The 27,730-nt window shown below is 36.9% G+C and overlaps 1 protein-coding gene across 6 annotated transcripts in view; it reads right to left on the reverse strand.

The window, feature by feature from the left end:
* Positions 1 to 24,716, reverse strand: part of TENM2 (teneurin transmembrane protein 2) — a 479,584-nt gene extending 454,868 nt beyond the window's left edge. For all 6 annotated transcript variants that reach the window (XM_014948063.1, XM_014948062.1, XM_014948061.1 and 3 more), the window contains exon 1: positions 24,459 to 24,716. In XM_014948063.1, the coding sequence (XP_014803549.1) occupies positions 24,459 to 24,594 (136 nt within the window). In that variant the 5' untranslated portion in view covers positions 24,595 to 24,716. The remainder of the gene's footprint in view (positions 1 to 24,458) is intronic.
* Positions 24,717 to 27,730: the final 3,014 nt, after the last annotated feature.

Genomic DNA, 27,730 nt, shown 5'->3' on the forward strand with positions numbered 1-27,730 from the left:
AGGCAAAATAAGACATTTTAAATAGCCTCAAATCATTTGTAAGAATAAAAACCAGCTGTATTTACCGTCCTCCTAAAAAGGCCTGCTGCTGTACCAAAATTTGTGGTGCTCTATAACCACTGAAATTGTGATACAAGATTGCATTCACTTTTATCTTACCCTAAGTAATACTATTTTCTACATCTGTAAAGGAACTGCACTATCATATACTGTGCACTATCATATCATAATCTATTTAAAAGAACTGGCACAGCTACAATAAAAGTCATCCTTTTCTGTAGCTTGTTCTTTGCAAATCACCCAAATGCTAGCAGTTGAAGAGAGCCTTTGATTTCTTTTCATGTTGGCACTGTAAACCCCCTCTTGTTCGATACACACATATCCCTCAACTTCTGTCAAAAGCAAGAACAAATTCCTAACCAAAACTGAAAAGTCCTTGGCTTTTCAAATGACTATAAATTGCATGGCTAAGTGCATATGGCCACAGGGCTGTCACAGTTACTTTTCTTGACAATTCATCATAGCATACTAATTCTGTAATATCATTACTGTGTCTCTTCTCACTGTACTGATCCAGCCAGTTAATTTAATCAACTAATAATAGATTCAGAAATGGATGCAAAGGGCCCTAGCACTTCAAATTATATTACTAGAGATGCACAGCAGCGAAAGCAACGTATTCTGTACTTGCCATTAAATATAACCCCAGTAAGTTATATTCTTCTAGTAAGTTGAAGATATTCCTTTAAAAGGAAAAGAAAAAAATATTTGTAGCAGTTCAGGAAAGGTCTTTTTCAACAAGATTAAAAAAGCAGTTTATTTCACACTAAGCATAACTTACAATTACATTGCATTAATTTGAAGAAAAAATTATAACCAACTATTTAATCAATTATCATAATTACTGCAGTTAAGTTTCAAAGTAAAAAAAACACTGCAGGAAAGAAATATGTATCGGTAGTGGAAGCTAAAGGTGTATGATTAACTGCAAAGTGAGCCATTCAAAACCGGACAATTAATTTTATTAAATTTTAATCTTCTCTGAAAATGTCAATGATGATTAAAAACATTATTCTCTAACATCTCAGCCCATTTTGCATGTCATGAAGACTAATACTTAAACTTTGTATGATAAAAAAAAGTAACCCAAAACGTAGGCAAAACCGAAACGCAGACTGCACCCTATTTTTGCTTCTAAAACACTGACAATCAAAGTAGCACCCCATGAAATTTCTGGTATCTGCTCAACTCAGCTAAGAAATGTACACAATCCAAAGGGCACATCCTGCCAGATGCCACAGTAGACATACTTCATATGGGAATTCTGAGGTACATATAGAAGTGTGTGTGTGCACAAATGTACCCAGTATACGTATGTGTATGTTCAGAGTAGCTGTTTCCTTCATCACCAACCTATTTTTGCTTTGCTCTTCTCACGAGATGAGGAGCAGAGCTCTCAGGCAGGACCACATCACGGAGGGCAGCCCTGCCTGCGATGGGGCTGCTCCCAGTCCTGGCAGTGACCAGGGACCGCACTCACCGGGAGCCGCTGGTTCAGCCACTTCAGTCCTGTTTGCACTATCAGAGCGTTAAAGAGGACAAGGATGCCTCTCTGGATATGGTGTACTGTGAGGAAAATCATGTTCAACAGACCTGAGTTCAACCCCCACGTAGAATTTTCTACTTAAGATTAAATCTAGATGAATTGCCAATGTCAACCCAATTAATCTTTTAGGGAGCTTAGACTAAAGTCAATGAATCTCTTCGCTTGCTGAGGCATTTTGTGTATTGGGGCCTAAAACAAGGCAAAAGTGTGTTTCCTGATGTAAACAGAGTTAATTTTGGCAAAACTCAGTGAGCAAGGGTGATAGAGATTTATAGACTTACTCGCTGGCCATGATTCAGGAAGGCAAACGTTTAACATTTTAAAAGCGATTAGAGGCCTCCAAAATGCAATGAATCTTCTGTACCTGCCAAAGCACTCTCCCCGAAATGAGGGTGCCTGGATTCAGGCTTACATTAAGACCAGACTAAATACATATTTCTTAAAACACATTATGCAGAGATCACCGTGTACTCTCTCTTTAAGGTGTCCAACGTCACTTGTTACTAAGCGTGATTCAAATTATGCCTACCTAGTCTAAAAGCAAGGCATCTGCTTGAGTACCATAATCTAACAAAACAAATAATTTTCCTTTCATCAATATACAACAGCTTTGTTCATTACTGGGAAACGTTAGGTGGTGAAGTATTGAGTGCTATGCATTTTACGCTTAAATCAATGTACTGTCTTGCAGTTATGCCACCTAATGTGTTTTTAAGCCATGCGCTACAGAAATCAATGTGGTTCTTATTTGATATTCAGTGTTAAGTTCAGCCTCATAAATTTAGAATTGCACTCTGTTATTTTGATGGTTATGTATTAACCATGTCCTGTAAGTTTTATGATTTTATATTCAGATGTGCAGTAAATCACGCCAGTTATACACAAATGGCATACGGTGGCTTATTTTTACTGTCCATTCTGGGAGAGAAAGAAAAGGATGATTCATTTGACCTATCGGGGAAGAAAAACACAGTATATCAGATAAATTTCAGAAGGTGTATCAGTAACAAAATTAGGCTCCATAAAATTTAACTGAGTCTTTTCTGAGACAAACTGATTTGCAGCAGATAAATGTGTTTGATATACTTCATCTTACCAATATTTTACACAGGAGCAGGCACACAACAGTTGATCATTCTATGTAACGCATCTAGCAGGTGCTATGCTATATTCTAGAAATCAAATGCTACACTGTAAAAACTTTTTTCTAAAAAACTGATATCAGTATACAGACTAAAACCCTAGCCCTTTATCAGTAACTTCTACGATGTTTTAATAATGGAAAAAAATCTTCTTATTTTGTTACTGTTCTTGAGGTATCGAAATAAACTTTTCATGTACAAGCAGCCAGAAAACCAGTGCTCTGCAAGGTGTGGTTTTTTTTCTAAGTGGAAATTTTACTTTCTTTCCAATTTGCAATTTAATTTCTTGCAAGAAAGGAACCACAGGTTCTTTGACCACATGGCAATATGGCAATACAAAGACTTTTTTGCTCGCTTCATTAAATATGGCTTCTCCTCAGCATTTCATAGCATATTTTATCATACAATAGTAATGTCACTGCTTATTCTCTATATTTCAAAACAATTGCCATCTGTATTTAATTTGAGAGATGTTTTTCCCTTGACCGTTGTACTGGAATTTTCTCACTTTTCCACTTGTGACTCTCTCCCTGTCCCACCTGGGGGCAGCTCATTCCCCAGACGGGTACAAAACAGGCTCACATACCACTGAACTGACCAGCACCACCGGATTTTCCCAATCTGGCAAATTTCCCGATCAAACGATGAGCCAGCAGCAAGACAGTGTAATGCCCTTAGTGACAGAAGACACTACGGTGACACCAGATTTACTATATTGTTTTCCACTTTCTCAAGTGAAATCCCGAAACTAAAATCCTCTTTCATTTTCCAAGAGCTGTTAAAGAGTGAAAAGACCATTTAAAATCATGGTGTGCAGCACTGTAATCTTTTTTATTTAACATCACTATAGCTTAAAAACTAAATGGTTAAGAATCCCAGGAAAAATTGTGTGTTTCTCCTGATAGCAATTCAAATCATAGAAAATAATCTGGCAGTATCTACAGTGTAATCAGGAGAGAAAAAAGAAAGCTTTTCTTTAAAACTACTAATGCATACACTGGGTATTTGCACGGATTCCTGTGTAATCGTACCTCAACAGTTTATTGCTATAGCAGAATAAAAAGGTGTTAATTTATGCCATCCCCATGGGCTGGAGTGTTCTGACTCTGGAGGAGGAGGTGTTGTACTCATCTGCCCACAGTTTACCTCCTCTACGTTTCTTGGAGTTAAGCCCTATGTTTTCTGAATTCCATGCTAGATCTATATTCCAGTACAGGGTGCACCTTACAGTTCACAATTAGCCCCACCAATACAGTAATGAAACCAAAACATAAATGAACCACGGAATGGACAAAAGGAGGCATCACAAACAACTGCATTTGGTTTTGTACGGCTTAGCACAGGCAAGTCAGCCTGGCTTATCAGGCCTCGCACTTCATACCCACTTGGTTTCATTTTTTAACGGATTTTCATTGCTTTTGTTAATGAATACAGAATGACTGCACAGGTCTAATTTGGGTGACTTAAGAATCACAAGTAAGGCCGCTTTTATGTGGCCTTTTTAGAGGAAGGCAATGCAAATTTATTCTGTTTCTGCCTATGTAGCCTTTGCCTATGTGCTGGGCTAAGTGCTGCGCACCAGGCCTGACGCAATGAATTCCTTCAGCACAGCTTCTACCGACTCGAACTGCAAATGTCCTATGGTAGGAGATTCATTATTAAGGCTATTCTGAATTTATTACAAAGCTAAAATACAATACAGTATGTTGTGGCATTTGATTTTTTGTGCTTCTGCTAGCAAACTATCATCATCTGCTCCCAGGAATTAAAAGCAAATTCTCCTGGGGGCAGGTTCTATCTGCTCTAGAGGCTGCATCAGTGCAGGGAGCTCTGTAGTTTTGGAAGGCCACGGGTCCTTCTTTTCCTTTCCAAACAGTCATCAAAACTATTTAGTGTGCTGTACACACAGAGAAACAAAACCAACAACTGTTAAGAAATATACCCATACTCAAATTAGCTGCTGTGCATTTTTACTGTATGTGCAATGTACTTGCATCTTTTTACAGTATTTCTTTCTAAAACACAATGACATGCTGGCAAGCAAAATTAGATGCTCTTACCTTCCAATTTTTACTATAATCCTGAGTCCTGATTTTCTCTGCACAAACCACATATAGATTTATATTTTGACAGTGGGAAGTGGGAAATATTTATAGTTAAAGAGAAGGAAAAAAGAGCGCTACAGAGTATGTTACATAATAATTATCTCTCTCTCAATGAGAAATGTTTTTATTCATCGTTTCTGGTACATTGAAGGAGTTCACTGACATAGGAATTTACAGAAAGGATTCTCTAGAACTAAAACAACTTGTTGGTTGACTAAAGCCCACAGAACACTATCATGAGGATGCTGACAGTCTTTCTTTGAAGAAAAACTTCATTTTATGTTAAAAGCTAAGGTCAATGTCCAACAAAAAGCCATTTCATAGAGACACAGAAATGAGAGAGAGAGCAAGGGAAGGAAGAGGGACCATAATACGGAAACATCACTTATTAAAAACGTTAATCTACAGGGTCCATTTCTCCTGGATTCCCTCAACACAAAAGTTTCTGGGCAGGTTTCACCGATGCATCAATAGCCCATGTTTTAACAACCCGAGGGGAGATATAAAGGCAGCAGACTCTTGCAGGATAAAAAGAGAATCTGTGCAGCATGTTTCCAATTTTGCTATACTGACAGGGAAAAAAAAACTACCCCAACCACCAAACAGCAGCAATAAAAAAAATTACCCCTTTCCAAACTCCAAACTTTGCTGAAAGACATAGCCCTTGGACAACCAAGAAACCAAACTCACCAGGAAAGGGTAGGGTTAGAACAGATCGACACAGTGACTTTCACAGAGCAAAGGAGTATAGATCAGATTGCACAGAAAAGTGAAAAGAAATGACTCCTCCACACTCCCACTCTGGATCACACCTGCCCAATGACTGGCAACAAGGACCAGATTTTAAGGAATCATCAAGTGACACAGACTTTGCACCCGAGAAGAAGTGGGAAAAATGCAATCAAGGAACACATTCTTTTTGCTACTAAGGCAGAGCAGGGAGACGCTCAGAAAAGCTCATTCCAGGTATTCTCTTGTCATTTTCCCTGAAGGAGGAAAGGAAAAACCCCTCCACTACCACCAGCCTATTCACACCACACCTATGCCTCAGTATGAGCACCACAGCGCAAAGGAGCCCTGGCTTATGCCAGAATCCCTGCACCTACAATAGGATGCCATTTCAACACTTGCGCATTTGGATATGATGTTAATTTATATTTCCAAGGTCATTAAAACTTGCTTCTGCTCTACATACCAATGCATCGCATCCATCTTTTTAATCTCTGCTTCTCACTGGGAGAGCACTGTGCTTTAAAATCTGCAACGCATTTTTTCTGAAATGTTCTTCCTGCCTACCATGGGAAAAGATTTTCCAGCAGCCATTAGCTACAGCCATTTTCACATCTCATTTTAACAAGCTATAAAAGCAGAACAACATGCCAATTACATGAAATAAATAAAATGAGTGGGTACAAGATGCCTAAGAAAACCTCTTGCACTGCATATATTTGTTACAGAGTGTATTAGGGTTTCACTAATGCATTTATAATCCTGCAGAACAGTCTGGCACATCTGCATCTTCAGTACAACAGCACGGCAAAGACGATACAATCCTCAGAGAATTTCTATTTGAAATAATTTTAGATCTGTTTTATGTATACCAAGGAAGCTGCCAGTCAATCTGATCTTCAAACACGCTGAACTCCACAGAGGGAACTCTGGTAAACTGCAGACTGTTCACCTAAATGCATTTATTTTAGCAACATGAAAACTAGTTGCTGCATTTGGCTAATAACACGTTGCACATTTGGAACTTTGTTAAATACCTTAATTGTGTAGCAGAGAATAAGGCAGTTAATTTACACAAAAGGACACAGAGGTGAATTTTATGTCTACATCTCAGAACAAAATAAGTAAATTCACTGAACATATGGCTTATTAAATTTAATAGTTCCTTTCCAAGATGATTCTGATTGCCATGTTTTGAAAGATAGGATTTTAAAAAAATTTCTTTTGGATATTTGCCGTTAAGCAGATATGCCATCTGTCTCCCCAAACAAAAAGAAACTCAAGACTTTGATTACTATTTTCCTAACCAAGATTTAGGGTAATGTATTTCTAGTACGCTGATTAAATAGATCTGACATCATGTCTTGGACCTGTTTATTATTCTCTTTCAAAGAACTACCCACATACACGCACAAATGTACTACGTGATCTCCAATGAGAGAAGCATAAGGAAGCCCCACCACCTCCTGCATCACTTTCAAGCACTATTGGCGACACCGTGTTATTCAAATAGGCATCTTGTATTTTCACTTAAGTTTTAAGAAGACAGATGTCTAACACATAGCAATCCAAAGTGGACTTAAAATTTCTGTCATAAAATGCTCACATCAAAAAAGAAAATAAAAAAAAGGAAGCCACTCAAAAATTTCATTGTAAAAATATATATGACAAATAAGATGCTGGACTGAGCAGATCACACAAATTCCACATATCAAGGGAAAAAGTGTAAGCCTGACAGTATGCCAAATTCTTGTAATTTGCATCTTTTATACTTCAAATCCTCAGAAGTCCAACTCATTTTTCCTGTCTAGTTATTTTCTAGGGAAATCTTTTCCGCTTGTAGCCTTGGAGCCAACACGAGCAGTAACTCACCTGTGTCTGAACCAAAATGATTCTTTCATTCCCACTGACAAACCTACAGACTACGCAGCTACTTCTGAAGTCACCCAATATCTCTTTCAAATCCAGCATGAAGTGGGAGAGAAGCCCAGGAGCAGCGATCAATGGCCTATTGGCCCCTCATCAGTCACAGGGGCCAGTCAGATAACACAGCCATGGCCACTGCAGAAACACTCCACGGTTTGGGCCTGGCTCAGAAGGTGGATATCACTGGTCATTCACATTGCAGGAAGCTTCAGTTTTGGGACTCTGGGCCATATTATGTTCAGCACTTTACAACAGAGCTGACTAAAAATAAATCCTATATATAGTTGGACGGCAGAAATGTCCTCATGGCAGAAAATCACAAGCGGCAAAAACCCCAAAATAAATAAAAACCAGGTTTCATCACCCAAGTCCTGTGTATACTATGGAACTGGTTTATTGCTACACCACCTCTCTGTTGTTTTAATAGCTGTATTAATCAAAGTATTAATCAAAGGAACTTTTGAAACAGAGCTTGACTTCTAATTCACATCCCCTCAAGCACTGAAGGGTCCACATCGCTCTGCCCTCCATGCCCCTGGTTGCCATCCTGTGGCAGGGCTTTGCTGCACATAATGGACAGAAACGGATCATATGAAAAAATAAATAAATTAAAAGCTGCATTTTAAGTTAATATTTTTTTTTAAATTTTTCTTTTGTCCTGGGGCAAACCAGGGAAAATGAAGTTACTCATGTTGGTTCCAGCTCCCCACCCACAAGACCCCTGCAGCCGGTGGGCTGCCCTCTGCAGCAGAGAGCCCGGGGGAGCTCAGCCCTGGGTGCTGCCCGGGCACGGCTGGCTCAGCGTAAGGCTGGTGAGCACCAGCCCTGCAAGTACGTAGTGAATCACGATCACGAACTAGATGTTCACTGTTAACAAACATTGATCTAGTGGAGTCCTGTTTTGCACTTTCAAACTGGCTGGTCTTTCAAAGGCTCCGCTCACGTGGTTCAGCTGCCGCGCAGGTTCAGCACAGAAGGCTGTTGGCACCAGGAGCTCAGCAGCTGCAGGTGGGAGGTGGTGGCCACCACAGCCCAACACCAGGCAGCTCACCTCAAACAGGTACAGACTGTGCAGCTACCTCTCCTCTGATGCAGAACCAGATAAAAAGAGCCAAGGTGCAGCACACCGCCGGGAGAGCCTCAGCCGAGGGGTGAGCAATCCCACCGCCCCATCAAAGGGCATCCTTAACCAGGACACAGAGACAGGAACCCTCAGAGTCTCCCCAGAGCCTGCCTTCGCTTTGAACCACGCTCGGGGGTGAGGGCACTTCATCTGCTGCCTGCAACGGGCACACGTGAGACTATGCTCGGGTAACAGAGAACAATCCTTACTGAAAAAAATTGCCAGGACATAATTTTGCTTCCAAATATTTGTTTTAGAGTATGAAATGGTACTCAAGCACGTGCTCAACCTGCATGATGATCTTGCTATTGCTAAATAAAGGCTGCTTGGCAAGGGCTTTATATTATCTCTTTTATAATAGCAGCTGAAATGAATTTACCTAACTGGATGGATCTTTCGTAAAAACTCTTGTACAAAATCATCAGAATTCACGTACTGAACTTTACGTTTCAATAGCATAAGAAAAAGTCTGTAAAAAATGTCGCCTCTGTCATTTTAATTCCTCAGACTTCAGAAACTCTTTAAAAGATGAGTCAAGTATTTGGAGACCATCAGTCTACAGAACTAATTTAATCAGTTTCGCAACCATTTTGCAGACTGATAAATACTTTTTTGTGCACAAATAAACAGAGCGTGGACTACACGTCCATACACTCAGCTCTGCTAGAACTCTGCATGTTTATTCTAGGTTTCTTATCTACAATCATCACATTTTTATAGTATTGCCATAAATTCACAATTTGTATGCATGCAACCCAGAACTTTCCTTCATTATTACTGATAAATCATAAAGTTACTCTGTGATTATTTCTTAAAATCCTTCATAAAATACCATTAGTATTATTTAATTAAGACTTAATTGGACTTGCAGAACCAAGCTTTTTTGCTCCTAATTCTTGCAAAATTCCTTTGAATGTTAAGATTTACTAAACTTGATTACAACCTATTGTGCTTACATAAGCATCGTAACAGCTCACAGAGTTACGGAATTTACCTTGCCTTTCATAAATAAGTGAAATAGATATTGAAAAATTAGATAAACTGCAATGAAAACTATAAATTTAATTACAGGTTATCTTTCTTTTGGGTGGACGGGTGGGTAAGCCTTATCTATGAACCTCATATGGGAAGCTGCAATAAAAACTCTCCTTTCCTGCTGCTGGCTTTTGTTGCAGCTGATCTGTAAGAACAGGTTTCACTATATTTGTATTCTAATGCCAAAATTATTAACTAACCAAATGATAAATCCATTCACAAATGCATTTTAAGCATGAATGAGTCATATATGTGCTCACATAGGAAATATGAAACAGAAATTACCATAGTATTGAGGTGCTTTGGTCTGGCATCTGCCTTTGGATACATATGTCTCATTGCTATGAAAGTCTGTTGGGCTTTTACTAAAGAGCAGAATTTTTTCATAATTACTGAGTCAAGTCTGTTGGTTATTATTCCTGTCAGAAATATGCAACTTATGTCCACACTGATATATGATAGGTAATTACTTTCAGTTTTAAGAATCACTTGTTGTTTTTTTTTAATTTAAAGAAATTAGAAGGAGGTATAATTTTATTCCCTCTGCTTGGCATACAGCTTATACTGCATCTGAATGCTTGAGTGATACCAAAGCTAATGCCGGGCTTCTGAACAGTCATTGCATTACTCCTGATTATTTTACATCAGAGTATTCTAGCATCTTTGTAAATACAATAAAATATCTGATAAAATAAGGTATTTGTGAGCATATGAATAATTTTTCTCATCACACTCCCCATGCTGCAGCCCAGCTTTCTCACAAGTGCGTAAGCTACAGTGTGTCTGTTGGTTAGAACAAACTTCTGAAAGTCTCTCTTTAGGTCTATGCCTAGACTAATTTCAAAGTCACTGTCTACTTTCTCTTCTCTCTCCTTGTGCAAGTTTGTACATCTTTATAATAACTTCTGATTAATTTATCACATAGTAAAGATTTTAAAAAATCATTATCCTTTTGATCTAAAAATCCTTATATTTCATCTTTAATACGTTCTTTTGAGAGGATCTTTCTGGAGAAGTTGCCACGTATGTTCTACTCCTCTGAGACATAACAGCAAAGCTCAAGTAAGACTTTAGGAGCTTCAAATCACATTTAAAATTATTTGAAAAGCTTTTGTTTGTTAAAGAAAACCTCTTCTTTCATGCTAAGAAAAAATGAGAGTTCTATTGCAGTACATACGGCAGAAGAAGACAAAGAAAAAGGTAATACATAAAACCAACATTTGGAAGAGTCAAAATTTATCACCACTGAAGTGATTTCAAGCCTTTCTAACATGCATTTGTTTTGTGAGCTAGACTCAAACAAGGAGGGACAAAAGTAGAGAAAAGAAAAATATTGATTTCTTCAGATCTTTTTTCTAAGATGATCAGTATTTCTGTATCCATCTTTTTAAGCCATGCAAAGCATTCATCATATGTAGTAAAAAAACCCAACACTCACTTTGCACATTCATACTGTAATGTTCTGGTTAATAAAGAGTGCTTTTAAGCCATCATGTGTGAAACAAAACTAGAAGATTATCTGGAACCATATTACAGTTTTAAGCTCAAGACATAATGTTATATTTAACAAAAAAAGGAAAAACAAATGGTCTTTCAGGCAAAGACTAGCCAATGCCATAATATTTTTACTAAGACTGAAAATGGTAGTAGAAAAATATAGTGAAAAATACCAGTAAAAGAACGAAATACCTAAAAAAATAAAAGTTTAATATAAATTATTGGGGGATTGATCAAAACCACAGAAAGCATGCAGCTACCTGGTCTAGCTCCTTTACACTTCACCAAGTACAATTATTTTTCTTAATGATGCTGACTGTGAAGTCCTCAGAATTACGTTCAAATCCTGCCCCCCCCATGACTCCAGCCTTCAAGTTAAAGCGCTGCAGTGCTGAATGCTCCTGGAATGTTTTCTCAGGATCTTTAGCAAAACTGCTGGACTGAGGATAAGACAGAAAACACTGATTATAACTGTCTGCCTGCTGTGGTTATAGGTCAGTCTTCTAACATTTATCATAGGTCTCTTATTTATCTTTTTCTCCTACTACAAAAAAAAAAGTGCCACATGAAATATCATAATTGTAATCACACCAGACTGCCTTCATTTGCGCTGGTATCTATGGAAGGAAAATGTAATGAATTAACCAAAACCACCCAAAAATCTGAAAACATAAGAGAAATTCTGTTTTTAAATTAATAGAAATGTTTACTTGAGAAGATGATATGGATTCTGTTACCTAACAGAGCTGACAGAGTGCTCAGTTATGTGTCGACTGTCCTTACTTCTGGGTGAGGGCATTAAGTCCACAAAGAGAGAGCCCACAAGGGAGGGGAAAGTGAGTCCTGACCAAGACACAGGACAGGCTTAGAGCGTGATCCAATCCCAAAATTTAGGATTAAACTGGTGGTTTAAAATTTAGGATCAAACTGGGTACCTGTCTTCAGACTCTCAGGGAAGACAAAGTATAAGTCAAGAAATAAAGTATCTCAAAGAATAATAACTGGCTAAGTATCACAACAGAAGTGGTCTTGAAGTATGAAGTAATTATCCAGAAAATTAGAGCTGGCAAATTAACCTAGACGATGAAGACTCAAGGAGTCTTTGAGCAGCTACCCAGGGATATATTGACAGGACTGGGCAGATAAGGTTTATTATTTTACCATTTAATACCAAAAATGTAAAGGACTCCACAAAGGAGGGAAACAAATGGAATTATTTACATATATCATCAGCTTTAGAAATAAGTATGAAATGCATAAAAATGAGAAAGAAAATAAAAATCCAAATAAAAAAATAAAATCTCATTCACAAATATATAACATACATCCAAGTATTCAATTCCTAACAGTCTTGTGGCATTCACTGACACATTAACCCCTCAAGGCCAACAGCTTACAAGATTTACTATAGTATAAGACGTTATTAAAATGAAAACCAGTATTTACAGACAGATGAAAACCATCAAAACTTACTCTCTGTACTGCTACAGCATGCTTTTCAAAAACAGCATACGCACATGGTTAGGAAAAACAGTTTACATGGCACATTGGTACTGCTTTGCAGCAGTGAGTTGTTTCATTGGCTGTCCTAAACCTAAGCACTTGAGGAGTTCTCTGCAGCCTCCTTGGACTCCTCTTTCCCTTGCCCCTCATGTCCTCCTACTTGTTCTCACCCTCTCGTCTCTTCACACTGCAAGTCACAGGTTTAGCCTTAACCTGGTCCTTCCTACCTCACACCTTTTTCCTATGCATTGTACAAAACTGTTTGGAAACAACTTTTTAGTGCAACTGTTAGCGATGTTGTGTTTTACCTAGCAAAAAGAAGTTAAAAAAGGAAAAAAAAAACCAAAAAAAAACCCAGAGCTGCAAAAGAAACTCCATTGTTAAGCAATTATACCCATTCCCTTGTTTAGTCCTTATTCACACTATGCAATATAGCTTAAAGCTATAGAACTATGTGTGAGATACAAAAATAGCATGACTCTTTAAAAATAATTCCCCTCTTTTGAAAGATAATTGGAAAGAGGAGTAACTTGACTGTAATTCATCTTATTTCAAGTTTACTAAATAGAAGTGTTCTATGAAAAACTGATAAACCCATTTCTTATCTAGTACCACTCAAGTTTTTTTTTAAAAAAAAGAAACATTTTTTCCCCCCAGGAATCATGATTACTCATTCTTACAGCTCAGCATCTGAGGAAACAGAAGCTATATTTTCACTCTTGAACACTAATTTGATGTTGAGAAAAGTCCCTTAACCATTTGTGTGAAAAATTCCAACTGCTACCTTTCAATATTTCTGAATGACAGTCATGGCTCTAAGCAAACAAATGATGCTCACATATTGTGCCTTGCCTACAGGCATGTTGTTATAATTGAATGATATTATGCCTTCTTACAAGATGGTATCTCAGTTTCAATAGGGCAAACATGGCAAGGAAGTATCAGTTTCCATAGGCGTCTTGAACTTCCTGGCAAATACAGTTCCATCAGCTGAAGGCTCCTCCTCTCCGTATCAGCAATGTGCTACGGGAAAGCCTTACAACAACTTGAACAGTTGAGATATTTATAACAACTTCAGAAATCACAAAAGCTATCCTTTCCATGGAACTGTTGCCCAGCTGTAAAATCTGTCCCAGTGAGATGTTACCTGAATAGCACCAGCATGGCTCTTCGTAATTAAAAAGTAAATAACCTACTAAAAACTTCCATCCTAGCCTATAAGAAAAGAAGCCTGAAGTTCATCTTTTCATTTTGTTTACCTGGAGAGCTACACTGTATTTGGGAGGACAAAGAAAATACTAAAGGATGGAAGATATGAGTTCATATCAGATCAAAATACAGTCTGACTCACTCAGTGAAAGAACTGTACCTGTGATATATTCCATGAATCAACTAAGTTTCTTAGAGTCCAGCTTCTGTAAATGCCTCTCTCAGACCCTCTCACCTGACCACAGATGGATAGTCACTGTGCAACCACTGACTGAGGTGGACAGACAGGACAGACACTACATACACACCTAAGGCTCTTACACGTTTTTAATACTAGGAAAGGGACCTTGAACTGGATGCCTTGAAAAGCCAGCACAGGGCATATCAGCACCTTTTTTTGTAGTAACTATACCTCTTTCTGCAACTTCATTCACAAATAAAACTGCCTCTTCCTCCAAGGTTAGCATTGTTCTGCTGCTCTGTACTGTCCAGAAAATTGAGGTGATTTTCTCTATAAGAAATGAGTGATGAAGAGTTTGAAGCAACTACAGTGGATTTAGTTAAAAGCATTTATGTAACAAACCCAAGTGGACACTAAGGAAAGAGCCCCTTTTTAGGACTTGGTTGTTCCAACTACTGCTTGATCTTCTGAAAGCAATGGCATCTGAAAACTGAATCTACACACAGCTCTGCTGCCAGTTGTGCAAATTATTCTTCATAAGACCACCTTTTCTTGTCATTGCTATATACAACTAAAGGAAGAAGTACTGCTTAGAAGCAGTACCTCTTCCAAAATTCAGGGGGTTTTAGCACAAGAACGTGGAAGATCACAGCAATGGCACCCTCTGGTGACAAACAGTAACACATTATAACGAGATAAATTATTCAGCCTGGAAAAACATTTAAAGTTACTATCTCATGTATACCTATTACACGGAAAGCATTCCTACAGCAAGGTAAAAAATGTAGACAATTACTTTTAAGAACAATGAAAAGTAACCTTCAACAGCAGGCAATTTTACTGAAAAGGCCAGTTCTGCAAAATACTTGCATCTCTCTGGTATCATCATATCTTCCTTTCATGGGTCCTACTCTCATCTGACGTTCTTTAACCATCAGATAGACAAACTATGAATTGAAAAAATGGTCCTCTCTTTTTAGTATTTCATGTTCACATATGGTTAAGATTTCAGCACAGTCTCTGTAGGTTTTGAGATGTTGAAGAATGTTGATGAGAGGTCTGTGAGCCAAAGATTTAACAGGCACGTGTTTGGGAAGTGGACAAACAGCTGCTGGTAAGAAATCTCCCACTTGATTCGAGAGGCAGAACTTCAGCCTTCCTGAAGCACTGCCAATCACTCCTATCGCTTCTTAAAGCAAGAGCGTCAGAGAGTCACCAATTTCAAATGCTACACAAAGACTGAATGAATATATAAAAGTATTTTCCTTATCAATGTCAAGGAAGGAGACTGTCATAGAATGTGTAAAAGCTTAAATTAGGCAGCAAGTTGTCTTTAATCTATGTGAAATAAAGTGAAATTAAAAGTAAAGAAAATAGTTGAATTCCAGATTGCTCCTACAGTATCTAACAGAAGTAGTCCAATTTTGCCTGAAGCTTCTGCAAAAAGCTGAGTCAAAAAAAAACCAACTTTATGGGTAAAAACATAAAACTCAGGCTCATGAATTAGATTTGCTCTCCTCTGAGCTAAGGAACGGAACTTATAGCACATCTTTATAATTTACTACTCAAGAACTCAGTAAAAAAATGTTTTTTAATAAAAGAGAGTAAAGTAATAATAGTATCTCTTGAAACTCAGTAATTATGGGATTATTTCATTTTCAACAAGTTCTGTTTATTCTAATATATACATATTAAAAAATTGGCACTACAAGAGCTAAGGTATAGTTTCCTATCCATCTTCTATCAGAAGATGAATTCTATTCTACCTGAATAGACTGTTGCATTTTGACATCACGTTAACAACCAATTGAAATACATTATCTTCAGCAATTTGCCAGATTACCTGAAAAGAACAGTGTGTAGAGTGTAAACACAAAGTATATGAAATGAAATATTTAGAAACAGTAATACTGAAACAGCCACATACGTGAGTAGTTATACACACATGGGAAACAGGCTTTCATTGTACCATCAGAGTTTGTTGGTCAGACACAGGCTAAGCTTCATAAATGAAGGGTTGACTAGAAAAAACAGTATGTACCTTGACCCAATTATGCACTAATCAGTGAAATATGCAAGTCTTTGTACCAAGAAAGTTTATTAATAGTGGGATATGGTACATGAGCAGATGTGCCAGTATCTGGCTTGACAAATGTAGAGGAGGCTTTAGGTAAAATTTCACAGTCCTTTGAAAGGGAAGACTGAAAATAAATTCAGTATATGGTTTCTTGTGATGTGTGCTTCAGTTTACCAGGGAAATGTGAAATACGTGTATTTTTTTGTTTCATCATGATAAATTTAGTTAAACACCTCGTACAGGCAAACCTTCCTGCAAAGGTTTTATCACTCATCAGCCGCTCACAATGTGTTTATTACCAAGCTAGATTAACTTTATCAGATCCACATCTCTGTTACAGAAAAATATAAAAATGCATTATTCTAACTCAGTTATACTTTGAACAAAGGCGCTGCCGCTTGTTTACCTGGGTGACCTATATAATCTAAGTTTGCTTTATTAAAACTAATAATTGACAAACTCAATGATGTGATGTAATGCAGTTCCTGTTGAACATGGTTTTATCTTTCTGTCTAGTAGAAGGAAAGGCTCATAATTAAAATATTAATTGAAAAATCTCATGGTTATATTGAGAGAATTTTTTTAAAAGCTGTGTTGTGACCTTCACACACCCAATGTAGACACAGCTGCATGCAAAAGCTCTTTCCTTATGAATGCAGGAGAAAGGAAGATGACAGCAAGCCTCAGCAGTTTACGAACCCAGCTGCTGCACTATTTTCCAGGTAGCCTTAAATCACCAGCCTGTATTTTTATTTTCCTCAGATTCCTGGCTAAATATTGGATTTTATTTCCCAGGTCTCAATTCCTGGTTGCCTTGGTTCACAGAACTATATAGAGGGCATTCATATAATCTATAAAAGTCACTCTGAAGAGAGACCCCAAAACAGCACACAGCTTCAGCCAGGTCCTCGGATGGTACATGGATAAAAAGCACAACGGTCAAGGCCCAGCAGCCAGAGCGCGGCACAGCCTGTGCCAGAGGCACTGAAATCACTCACACCTCACAGAAATAACAATTTACAAACGTTACAGACACTGAAGCCCCGACTCAAATGAATGGGCAAGAAGATTACGGACACCCATGTCACTGCACCATGTGCCAGAGACTTTCCTCTTTATTTATTTATTTATTTATTTACATTTCAACCATTTATTCTATAATCAGGAGGGCTAGAAATACATGTATCTGTAGGAGAATAAAACCCAAGATCCTGGTTTACCTCTCGCTGGTCGACACTGAACTGAATAGAAAGTCCAATGGCTGCCAAATTGCTGAATGCTGGCTACAGGCAACTGAATGGCAAAAGGGCATTTTTTTACCCTTTTAGGCTTCCTAAGCAGAGCTGTCACTATTGCTGCATCCACATCCTTACTCTCTAGAATATCACCAAACACTGTGTTCCAGGTAGTATCTATTTAGCTCTTTCAATATACCTGGTATATTTAGCACGACTTCTGTCACATCACCCCGCTGACCTACACTGCAGTTTTACTGGGTTACCTTAAAACTACAACATATGTTTAAGATTTTATGTACTGTCATTTCATATTCTTGTCTCCCACAAGGCTACAGAGTTTACCAGTACTACATATCAATTTTTTGTCCTTAACCTCACCATCTAGCCTCCCCCTGCACTGAACGCATAAGCCATTTACCTGGACAAGATTATAGTTGATGTGTAGTTAAGTCTTTAAAAGTCGTTCCTGCTAGTCAATTCCCTCATTAGGAAACCACTTCCTATCAGAAGTGCCCTCAGGTTTTGAGAGCACATCAAAATTGGATCCACTTAAGCAACCGAGCTTTGATACTGTGCTTAATGACTTTCTAAATTTGTCATTTAAAAAGTACTTTACAAGCCTTCCTAAAGAAGAGATGAAGTATGCCCATGCACGAGCTAACCTCCTGAGCACTCCTTCTTAAGAAGTCTAGTTGATGTATGACGTATGCAATTCCATTTTCTGCATCTATGACATTTCATTTAAATCTCATCATCCTTAGGACCATCTGGACACTTTCTCAGCTATGAACAGATCGTACAACTGTGGCAGCTCTTCCCCTCTTCTCTTTCATATCTGTCCCTGCTGCTGTTTCCAAGCTACCTGGGTTGATCTGGGAGGGAAATGGGCACAATGTTCCCAGACAGCACTAAGAGCTGGAATTAGCACTCTACTATGCAATATACAGCCAATCTACAGCTTCCCTGCTTCTTCTTGTACACAAAGCATAGATAGACTCTCTCAAAATAATAAGTGCTTATTTTTTTCCCCTCAAAGACTACACAGATCTGCTCCACCATATTGCCACTGTTTAAACACCCCATTTTAACAAAGAAAGTATTTCCCATAGGAGAAAGTGAATGTTTTTTTGTGGGAATACTTAGGATGCAAGCTTAAGCTCCCACTTCTTTAACCCAAACAGAATTCTGTCGCCAGGAAGGTCAAAACCTTCTACTTTCAAACAGATCTTACCACTCGGAAACATTAGCACGCACACAACAAAACCAAAATCTTCTCAAGAGTAGAATCACAGTTTCACCATAACCTTTTCTGCAAATTATGAAGTGTGAAATAGAAAGCTGAATAAAAATTCAAGTAATAAAATATTGAGAAGAACACGTAAAATTAAAACAGTAAAAATACGAAAATAAATTCCTCAGCTGTCATCTGTCTGGTGCCTCTTTGTAAACCCCTCCATAACAATGGAAAATATATTTTCCATTGTAAGCATAAATCTGATTTTCAACATCATCCCAGGAAAAGCCAAGATTATACTGCTCATAAAAATTGAAGCAACAGTACAATATGAGGTCAGTTTGAATTATGGGGTGGGTTTTGTTCGGTGTTTTTTTTTTTTTTTGTTTTTTTTTTTTTTTTTGTTTTTTTTTTTTTTTTTGTTTTTTTTTTTTTTTTTGTTTTTTTTTTTTTTTTTGTTTTTTTTTTTTTTTTTGTTTTTTTTTTTTTTTTTGTTTTTTTTTTTTTTTTTGTTTTTTTTTTTTTTTTTGTTTTTTGTTTTTTTTTTAAGATTTACTTTACATATGCATTTGAGAAACTCCTATATGAAATCACCACTGGAAACTTTATAGCAGCAGCAAAAATGGAAAATATAATTTCCCTATTTTTCATAAGATTTGATCAGAATTACAACACATAAATGCAGTTTCTCATATTTTATCTTACAATTTTCTTGACTTCATTTTACTTTATTCACGGTACTCTATTTTTTCTTAATAAGTGGTATACACACTCGGTACTGTCTGGTATTCAAACTTCTAATTACTACAATAAAAACCACCACAAAAGTAATGCAGAAAAAAAAATATAATAGAATTGTCACCAATATGTCTTGCATAGCAAAATATTGATGGATATTGAACCTGAAAACATCCGTGAAGCATCCTACATCACCTTTCCATGTGACTTCTATCCTCACACCTGATGCTGGAAACAGGCTGGCTCCAGTGGAATAGGGAAGATCTTCTCCAGGATGAAGGTGAGAAGAAGTGAGGAAAGGGAAAGTGCATGGCACTATTGGATTCAATGTCAGGACTCTCCGGGTTCATTCCAGTAAAACACCACAATTCCACACCTTACCAGGTACAGCTAAACTATCACCACCAAAATGGTTCCATACATCCAAAATTATTTGGTTTTCGTAGGCATTATCTACAAAGGGCTACCAAAATCACAGTGGTTTACTGTGGATTCCTTTAAAGCACACACAGGGGTTACCACAGCACAACCTTGAACTACTTCCCTTGTTTTGCTGAAGTTTGGTATCGCTTTATCTCTTCCCACTCATTCTTGTCCTGCCGCTCCATTCAGAATTCCAACTAGTAAGGTAGAAGCATTCCTTGATCATCTCTTTTGGTCTGACATTATTTTAATAACCTGATTTCAGTCCTGGAAGTTCTCCTCCTCCCCCAAGATACTTTTTTTTTTCTGACACACAAATGCAAAACAGAAACATCTCATTTGATATTACAACATCAGAGTAGAAAACTCACGATAAACATTTTATGTTATGTCCCATTCTACCAGTGATATTATCCACTATATATAATAATGGTACTAATACAAAAAGTCAAGGTAACAACTTTCTCCCAAATAAAATAGATCACCAACACCATTCCAGATGTTTTCTCTTTTACTACAGGAGAACTAACATGATCTTAATTAAATACCAACAAAAAGCCCTCCTTGTGGATTCTCTTTGGGTCTATTAGTTCTTTTCAGAGTGCTGAAATATTGCTGGGATCTGCTCTGAGTTTACATGCTATTTTTCTGTTCTCCTTTCCTCTACCTAGGATTATGCTTTCTTTTGTACATTACTAGTTTTCTTAGCTTTTCACTCTCATCTGTCTAAAGTCAGTTGAGTTTAATTGCCTCCCTAATAGCCTGTAACTGGTCATTCAATAAGACTGAAGCCAGGAAATGAGAAGATTGCAGACCTGTTGCAAAGGCATTCTGTACATCAATTCTCCTTAATTATGACCATTCTGTTTTCATGAATTCTTAAATTAAAAATTACTTTACAATGGGTTTTATATTTTTGGGAAGAACATAATTTTCAACTCAACTTAAAAAAACAAAGAAAAACTCTCCTACTTCAAAAAAATGGGGAAAAAAAATACCCCTAGAAGAGTAATTGCTCCAAGGTCATGACCTAAACATAATCAGCACCAAAGCTTCACTCTGGAAACAGGAATACTGTAGGCTTAGGAAAGAACACATGACAACTGATGACAAATGCTACTTTTGAAAAGTTTTTTTTGTGATGTTTTGGAATAAACAGTTACAGGATTTAATAAAAGGAAAGACAAAATAAGCATTTAGCAGGAACTCTCTGGTCTATCCCCTACACTCTGTACCTGTGGATCCTCACAAATAATTCTTTCTACAAATCTGGCACACGACATCAGAGATCAGCGACGTTTCCAATTGACTTTTTGAATTTCTATGTATCACAAAAAGATTCATTTACTTAAATCTCACAACTCAATATATCATGTTGAATTTTGTGACAAATTTGTTGTTATACATTCACATTGCTGCTTCTAGAGAAGAGATGACCAGATCGAGACACTACTAAAAGCTGCAAGAAGTGGTAAGAATTTAGAGCCTAATCAGACTTGTGAAAACAAAAGTGTTGCTTTTCAAACTGGATTGTCAATAAGCTGTTTTGTTAGGAAGAATTTTAGTGTACCAAGTAAAACATTGAATTTCAATAAGTTTCCATTACTTCAATTTATCTACAAGCATTTCAAACCTGCTCATATTTCAAGGCTCACAGAATTCTAATTTATGATAAAATTAAATCATACTAAATCTAGATGTGCAGAAAATGGTCATAAGCTTTGTAAATGGATTTGAATGGGAACAAAATCATATTGTTAGAGCAATTTTTAGAAATTAAGCCTCCTCTGAGCTACTTAGAGATGTAGTAAAACTGACAAAATAGATTTAATATTACAAGAAAAGTGAGAGGTATAGTTTGTTGTTGTTGGGGTTTTTTTAAGTGCAATGATATAAATTGTGATAGCATCTCAATATTTAAAAAAATAAATAAATCACCTTTTGGACCTGAACACAATGGGTGAACTGTATCAGGTGGAAAAAGCTGCAATAGTATTTCAAATAAATTCAGTAGTCTATGCATCGTGAGTTCCGCCTAATATTGCTAGGGATAAACGGATAAAATCTCACACCAAGAAATGTCTTGTTCTATGCCAGCATCCTGTAAATCCAAACCCATATATCAGAGAGCGAATTTCTCTTAGAAGTATAGATTGTTGTTACCTCCTCTTCAAGCCGCATACCTAGCAGGTTATCGATCTGCTGCTGAAGGACACAGTGTTTATTATGTAGGAAACCACTGCTGGGCACAAGCGTGAGAAATTAATGATGGTTTCGTAAGTGTCCACACTGTGGTGCCGAACCAGTGGGGCAACTGTCAATCTATATGATAATGCATCCCAAAACTTCATAAAATCAGTGATGTGAAGAAGCATTGATTTTTGAGCTAACCAGAATTTGCAAGAGAGTAAAGTGAAAAAGTTTACTGAAGTTAACACCTCTGTGTATATAATAGTTGCTTCATTCTTGTGTGTTGTTTTTAAACAACCAAACATACAGAAACCATTCTCACAAATACCTTTCCAGGTAAAAATGAATTCCACATACTGTTTTCTTTCTCACGTGCTCTTTGGTCATGTCCTTCTTTCTCTTGTTAACATTATTGTTAGAAAAAATACCTTTTCACAATGGATTCACTGCACTGTATTGAAAATTACTTAAAAATTCACTTATTACAAGGAAGAAAACAAAATGCAAGCGAACCGCCCCATCCTTGCATCAGTGCCTGCAACAGGATGTATGAAAGTAGGCCCCAAGACTAAATTTTCTTAGACAAAATGTGTGGCACAGTTGCTTCTGAAATGGAGATCTCTCTCACCTCCAGAGAAGTGAATTCATGCTACAGAAGCAAATCCAAACATTCCATAATGCCATAATTTCATTAGTAATGTTTTTTATTTTAAATTATGCACAGTATCCTTATCAAAACTATACTAAAGTCAATGGAAGTTATCATATTTCTGTGAATGGCATTATTAAAAATAAAAAAGGAAAGGAAAAGTCAATCATTCACTGATTCTTCCTAAAATACCAGCTTCCTTGTTGTAGCATTTTAAGTAAATATACATTTCCTCTCTCGTTTTGATGAAGAAATGTATCCTGCTATGCCTACGGAGAGGAGAAATCGCCTGAAGATTCAATTTAAATCAACAAAAAGATACTGCTGTTACAAACAAAATCAATTGCACTTTTCTGAATTTTTTCTATCAATATAAAAACTGCAATTTTTTTTTTTTTTTTTTTTTTGTTTGCTTTGACAAGCTGGGAAAAAAAAAGAAAAAAAGAAAAAAAAGATAGCCCAGTCCAAACCCTTATAAGGATATTTCAGACATGCTGAGGTTCCTTTTCCATAAATGTTAAGCAGACATCTGTAAACATAATTGGAATTTACTGCACACGTGAATAACTGCATATAAATTAGCCTGTATCATTGGGGTTTAAGAAAGGGCTGCAGGTCCCCCCCCTTGTCGATAAGACGTCGGCGTTTCCAGCGCGCATCCCGGCTCAATTTTTTTTTTAAAAAAAAAAAAATTCAATTTTTTTTTTTTTTTTTTTTTGCCTTGTTTGCTTTGACAAGCAGTCGCTTGTGTTTCTATTGCCTGGCACACTGGTTTTGCTGAAACCAAGACAACTATCAGTAGGCATATGGAGGGGTCTAAAGTAAACAACTAAACCAAATAAAAACATAACAAATTTAATTTTATCACAACTAATATGCATAGCAGAGAGCTGTTTCCTTAGCTGGTATCAGCCACCTGAACAGCAGCTCTGAGGGCAGCATGTTAGGGACGTTCCTCTTCACCTTCTCACAACAGAAGCATCAAACCCTTCAGTTTGTATTTAACTAAGTCGAGTTTGCACCTTCATCACCCTACAGGACGGAGCACAAATTCCTGCAAATCCATTTTTACTGTTTTTCCTCTTCAGTTTCATTTAAAAATATGTGAGCACAGAAAATTCCCCAGGTAAAAATTTTTAGCTGATAGGTATGAAGAACATGAATGTGGGTTGTACGCATTTGAAAGGAGAGTTGGCTTAATGCAGTTTACTCTGAGAATCAACCAACGTCTAGGTGTTTTGTCACTAATTACAGTTGCACTGTCTAAAGTCTCATTTCTGTGAACTTAATAAAGTGTACTAAACAGAAATGCTTTGCCAAAGTCAGATGCATAGGTTTGCTTTTGAAAAGCCCCCCCAATACTTACCAATAACCAAGCGGAAAATTAATTTTGTTTTTTTACAACCTCAAAAACATGAAAAACCACACAAAATTAAATCTGATTGTCACGAATTAGCACCACTGTTACAGCTACTAGCATACTGTAGATTATTAATATTACTTCAAGCTGTGTATAAAAACCATACATGAAAAACTGTTTCTCAAGAAATTTCTTTCTGCTTCTCATCATTAAATTTTATTTAATGTACTCTAAGCACAAACTTCTGTGAAACACTATTGTGTGGAAAGTAAACTGTAAAACAAAACACAATATATATTATATGATGCGCAAGTAATAGAGTTTCCTGATACTAATGCTAAAAAAAAAACAACAACCAACACTAAAAAGCAGCTTTAGTCAAACTGAGAAAGAAAAGTGAAAAATTCACCTTTAAAAGAATACTCATGTATTTTTAAGTAGGATCACATTCTCATACATGTGCATGAAGAATATATTGAAGAAAAAGGCCTACCGTTTTCCTCATCTGACTTGTTCTCGTTGTCGGAGTCGGTCAGCGTGAGCGCTGAGTTTTCACGACTTGACAGCCCGGAACTTCTCCTGGACTTGATCCCTCTTCCCCACAGCCGGATGGCGTGCTCCGGGGACATCCCGCCCTCCGTGTCCGAGTCAGCGTCGGAGCCCGTGCTCAAGGAATAGCCTTGATGGAGTATTCCTATGTCTGAGCAGTAGCCGCTTCGATGGGGAGAGGGCTCACAGATTCCTAGTTCTGCAAGGGTGAAGTTTGTTCCTAGAGGGCAATTAAAAAAAAATAAATTATAATTTAAAAGCTGGGGGATTTATTTTAAGTTTGAAAATAACAGACCTTTCTAATTTGTCTTAATTACGCTGTATGCCGAGCCTTCGTAATGAATTACATACAGAGATCTCTGGTGCACAGCTCCAGTAAGACTAAACTAAAACATACTGAATATAGTTAACACGGATGAAATACACAAAACAAAGGTAGGAAAGGCCTCTAAATTTTAGGTTACTGTTTTCTAGGATCAGAGCATGAGCTCTGTTGAGCATTTGACTACTCAAAAAGATTAAGTTTTTCTTATGAAGCAAATTTTCTCATACAGCAGTCTTCCATACAGACAGGATATTTAATTCTAACTTTCATATGGTTTCCTATTTCATAGAAAATAAACACTTATGTGGGAAAACAGAGTTTATAGATCAGGATCACTTGTAAGAATGCAAATCTATCAGGTGTGTCACACGAAACCTTGTCACCAGTTTTGCACTTTACATTTGGTGAGGTTGGTAGTTTAATATCTGCTATAGAAATCGAGACAGACCTTAATCATTGTCATTGCTTTCTACCTTTTTTCACCATATTCGAGTAGAAAGTGAGCATCAACATGAAATCAGGAGGTCACTGCGTTTAGAGGCAAAATTTTCAGGAACAATGTCAAAACATGTGACCTTTAGCAGTTAATAACGACTCAGTGGACAAAGTCTCATACATTTTTAAAGCACATGGAGTCCCCCAGGGTTCTCAGAAAGTATAGACTTGCTGGCTGATTTCTGCTTATGTATTTGTTTCCTACAGTAATGAACAGCGTGATAAAAAAAAAGTATAGGGAAATATTCACTGGTCTCTAAGGCTTTCATAGGTTTTGAAAAGCAAAGTGATTTTAGCTTCCTTACATTGTGTTAAAAATAAAGAACAAAGACAGGCTGAAGTCACTGGCAGTGTAACTGCCAATTATTTAATTAATTTCTTAATTCAGAGGGAAGCTAGATCTATGGTCTGTGTTTCTCAAATGGTAGTTTTGTCCAAAAGCAGTTTCTATTTTCTCCTCTTCCTCCACACATTCATCAGAATTAAGCTATACAGCAGAAGATCATGCACGAAGTAAAAAATACACTTAAGTGTCTTTATTATTAAAAGACATTAACTGGATTTATTATTTTTTTTTTTTAAGTATTACAACTTCTTTCATAGGTTAGCCAAGAAAGATGATACAGTATTAAATCAATCTGGTTCATGTACCTGTATCCGCTCTCTCCAGTCTCACACCTAGCTGTTACAGTATTTTTTGGATCTGGGATGTATGCATGCATCTACAGAAAGTAACACTGGGCCCTACTTAACATTTATCTCCAGAGCTCATCAAAGGAAGGTGACTGATTTCTTCACCCAGCAGCGGCTGGGGAGCACCACCGAGCACGAGAGGAGACCGGCTCCTTCACCCTTGGGATACCCAGCGCACAGCACGCCTGGCCAACTACAGCAGGGACAGAAGTACCCCTGACTGGATGCTTTTAATTAAATGAAGCATTTAGTGACAATGCTCAAAAAGAACATAAAAACGCTGACATTAAAAAAAGTCAGCTCTCTCATCAATACCAAATAAACCCAAACCCTCCTGGTTAGGAGCGTGTTTTAACCTGCCTTCTAATATTTATTCCAGTAATCAGAAATTTTGTGGTTCAGTCAAAAGCAATGAGCTGAACAGTCCTAAACATGAGCATCTCAAGTGCACTTCAGTCAAGAGATTTTTTTGCCCTTTTTTTTTTTTTAAATAAGTAAAGAGCTCTGGCACGACAGATGAAACAGTTACTTTTAATGAAAATATAAATTTTAATCATGTGCAATTTCAATAGAAAACATTTAAGAAAACCAGCTTGATTGATTAGAGTTTTGTTTTGGCCGTATTAGCCAATTATCCTTAGACTCATGAAAAAAAATGTCAAAATCAACCCAAAACATAAAATAGATATAGAAAATAGAGTGAACTGAAGCTTACTAGTCCCACACTTTCTGATCTACACAGGTAGAGTGCATGCTGACATTAGACACATGTTAAAATTACCAAACTCATCATGCAAGTGAAGTTTTTCAAGTTTTCTTGTTTGCTGGTGACATAAATGTCTACAAAGACACACCAATTATGAATATATTAGCTTAATTAAGCTGGTTTACATACAGAGTAAAACATTTTAATGATATTCCGTGGATTTTAACAGCCATTACAAGCCCAGATGATTTTACTCTGATTAGCATCCTGTATTGATGTCAAAATCTGACTATAATATCTGATGCAAAAAGAAATCCTCAGAGAAATTTGTATTTATTTGTCCATTTATACCATTTATTTGAAGAAAATGGCAAAGACACTGAAAGTGGAAGGAAAATAATAGTATTCACAGAATTCATTCATCTATTTGAGTTTTATTATCTGGGAACCTGGCTTCTTCCAGAAATGTGGAGAAAAAGATTTGAAAACTGACCAAATTAAAAAATTTGAGAAATGGATCAGATCAACTCAAGAACAAATGGGAATGGATCTTCTATGCTGCTTCTCAGAAATCTCCTTACAGTCTTACTACAGAAAATCTCAAGCATTCTCATAATGGACATGAAATATTCTAGAGATTTCCCTCTCCAGCAGAAACATGTTCTTGTCTGGTAGACTCTAAATTACTTTTATTTATTAATTTTCAGTGTTTGCTTCTGCAAAATATCATTTGAGAGTCTTCTTTAGGCCAGCATACAATGGTAAAGTAACTTGTCCTTGGATAACCATGGATAACCACATAATAATATATTTTGGAGACGTTTCTCACCTCTATATACATAAATAGATTTTATACATACGTAGGTATATAAAAGCATTTTTCACATACATATTTTATATTTAAATATATAAAAATGTATCTCTCTCTTCATTGCCCTTAATGTACTGCATATGCTGACGAAGTGGAGATATAAATTCTTTAGTTATTGTCTTTAGA

The sequence above is a fragment of the Calidris pugnax genome, unplaced genomic scaffold (genome assembly GCF_001431845.1).
Source record: "Calidris pugnax isolate Ruff unplaced genomic scaffold, ASM143184v1 scaffold27, whole genome shotgun sequence".
Taxonomy (NCBI): Eukaryota; Metazoa; Chordata; class Aves; order Charadriiformes; family Scolopacidae; genus Calidris; species Calidris pugnax.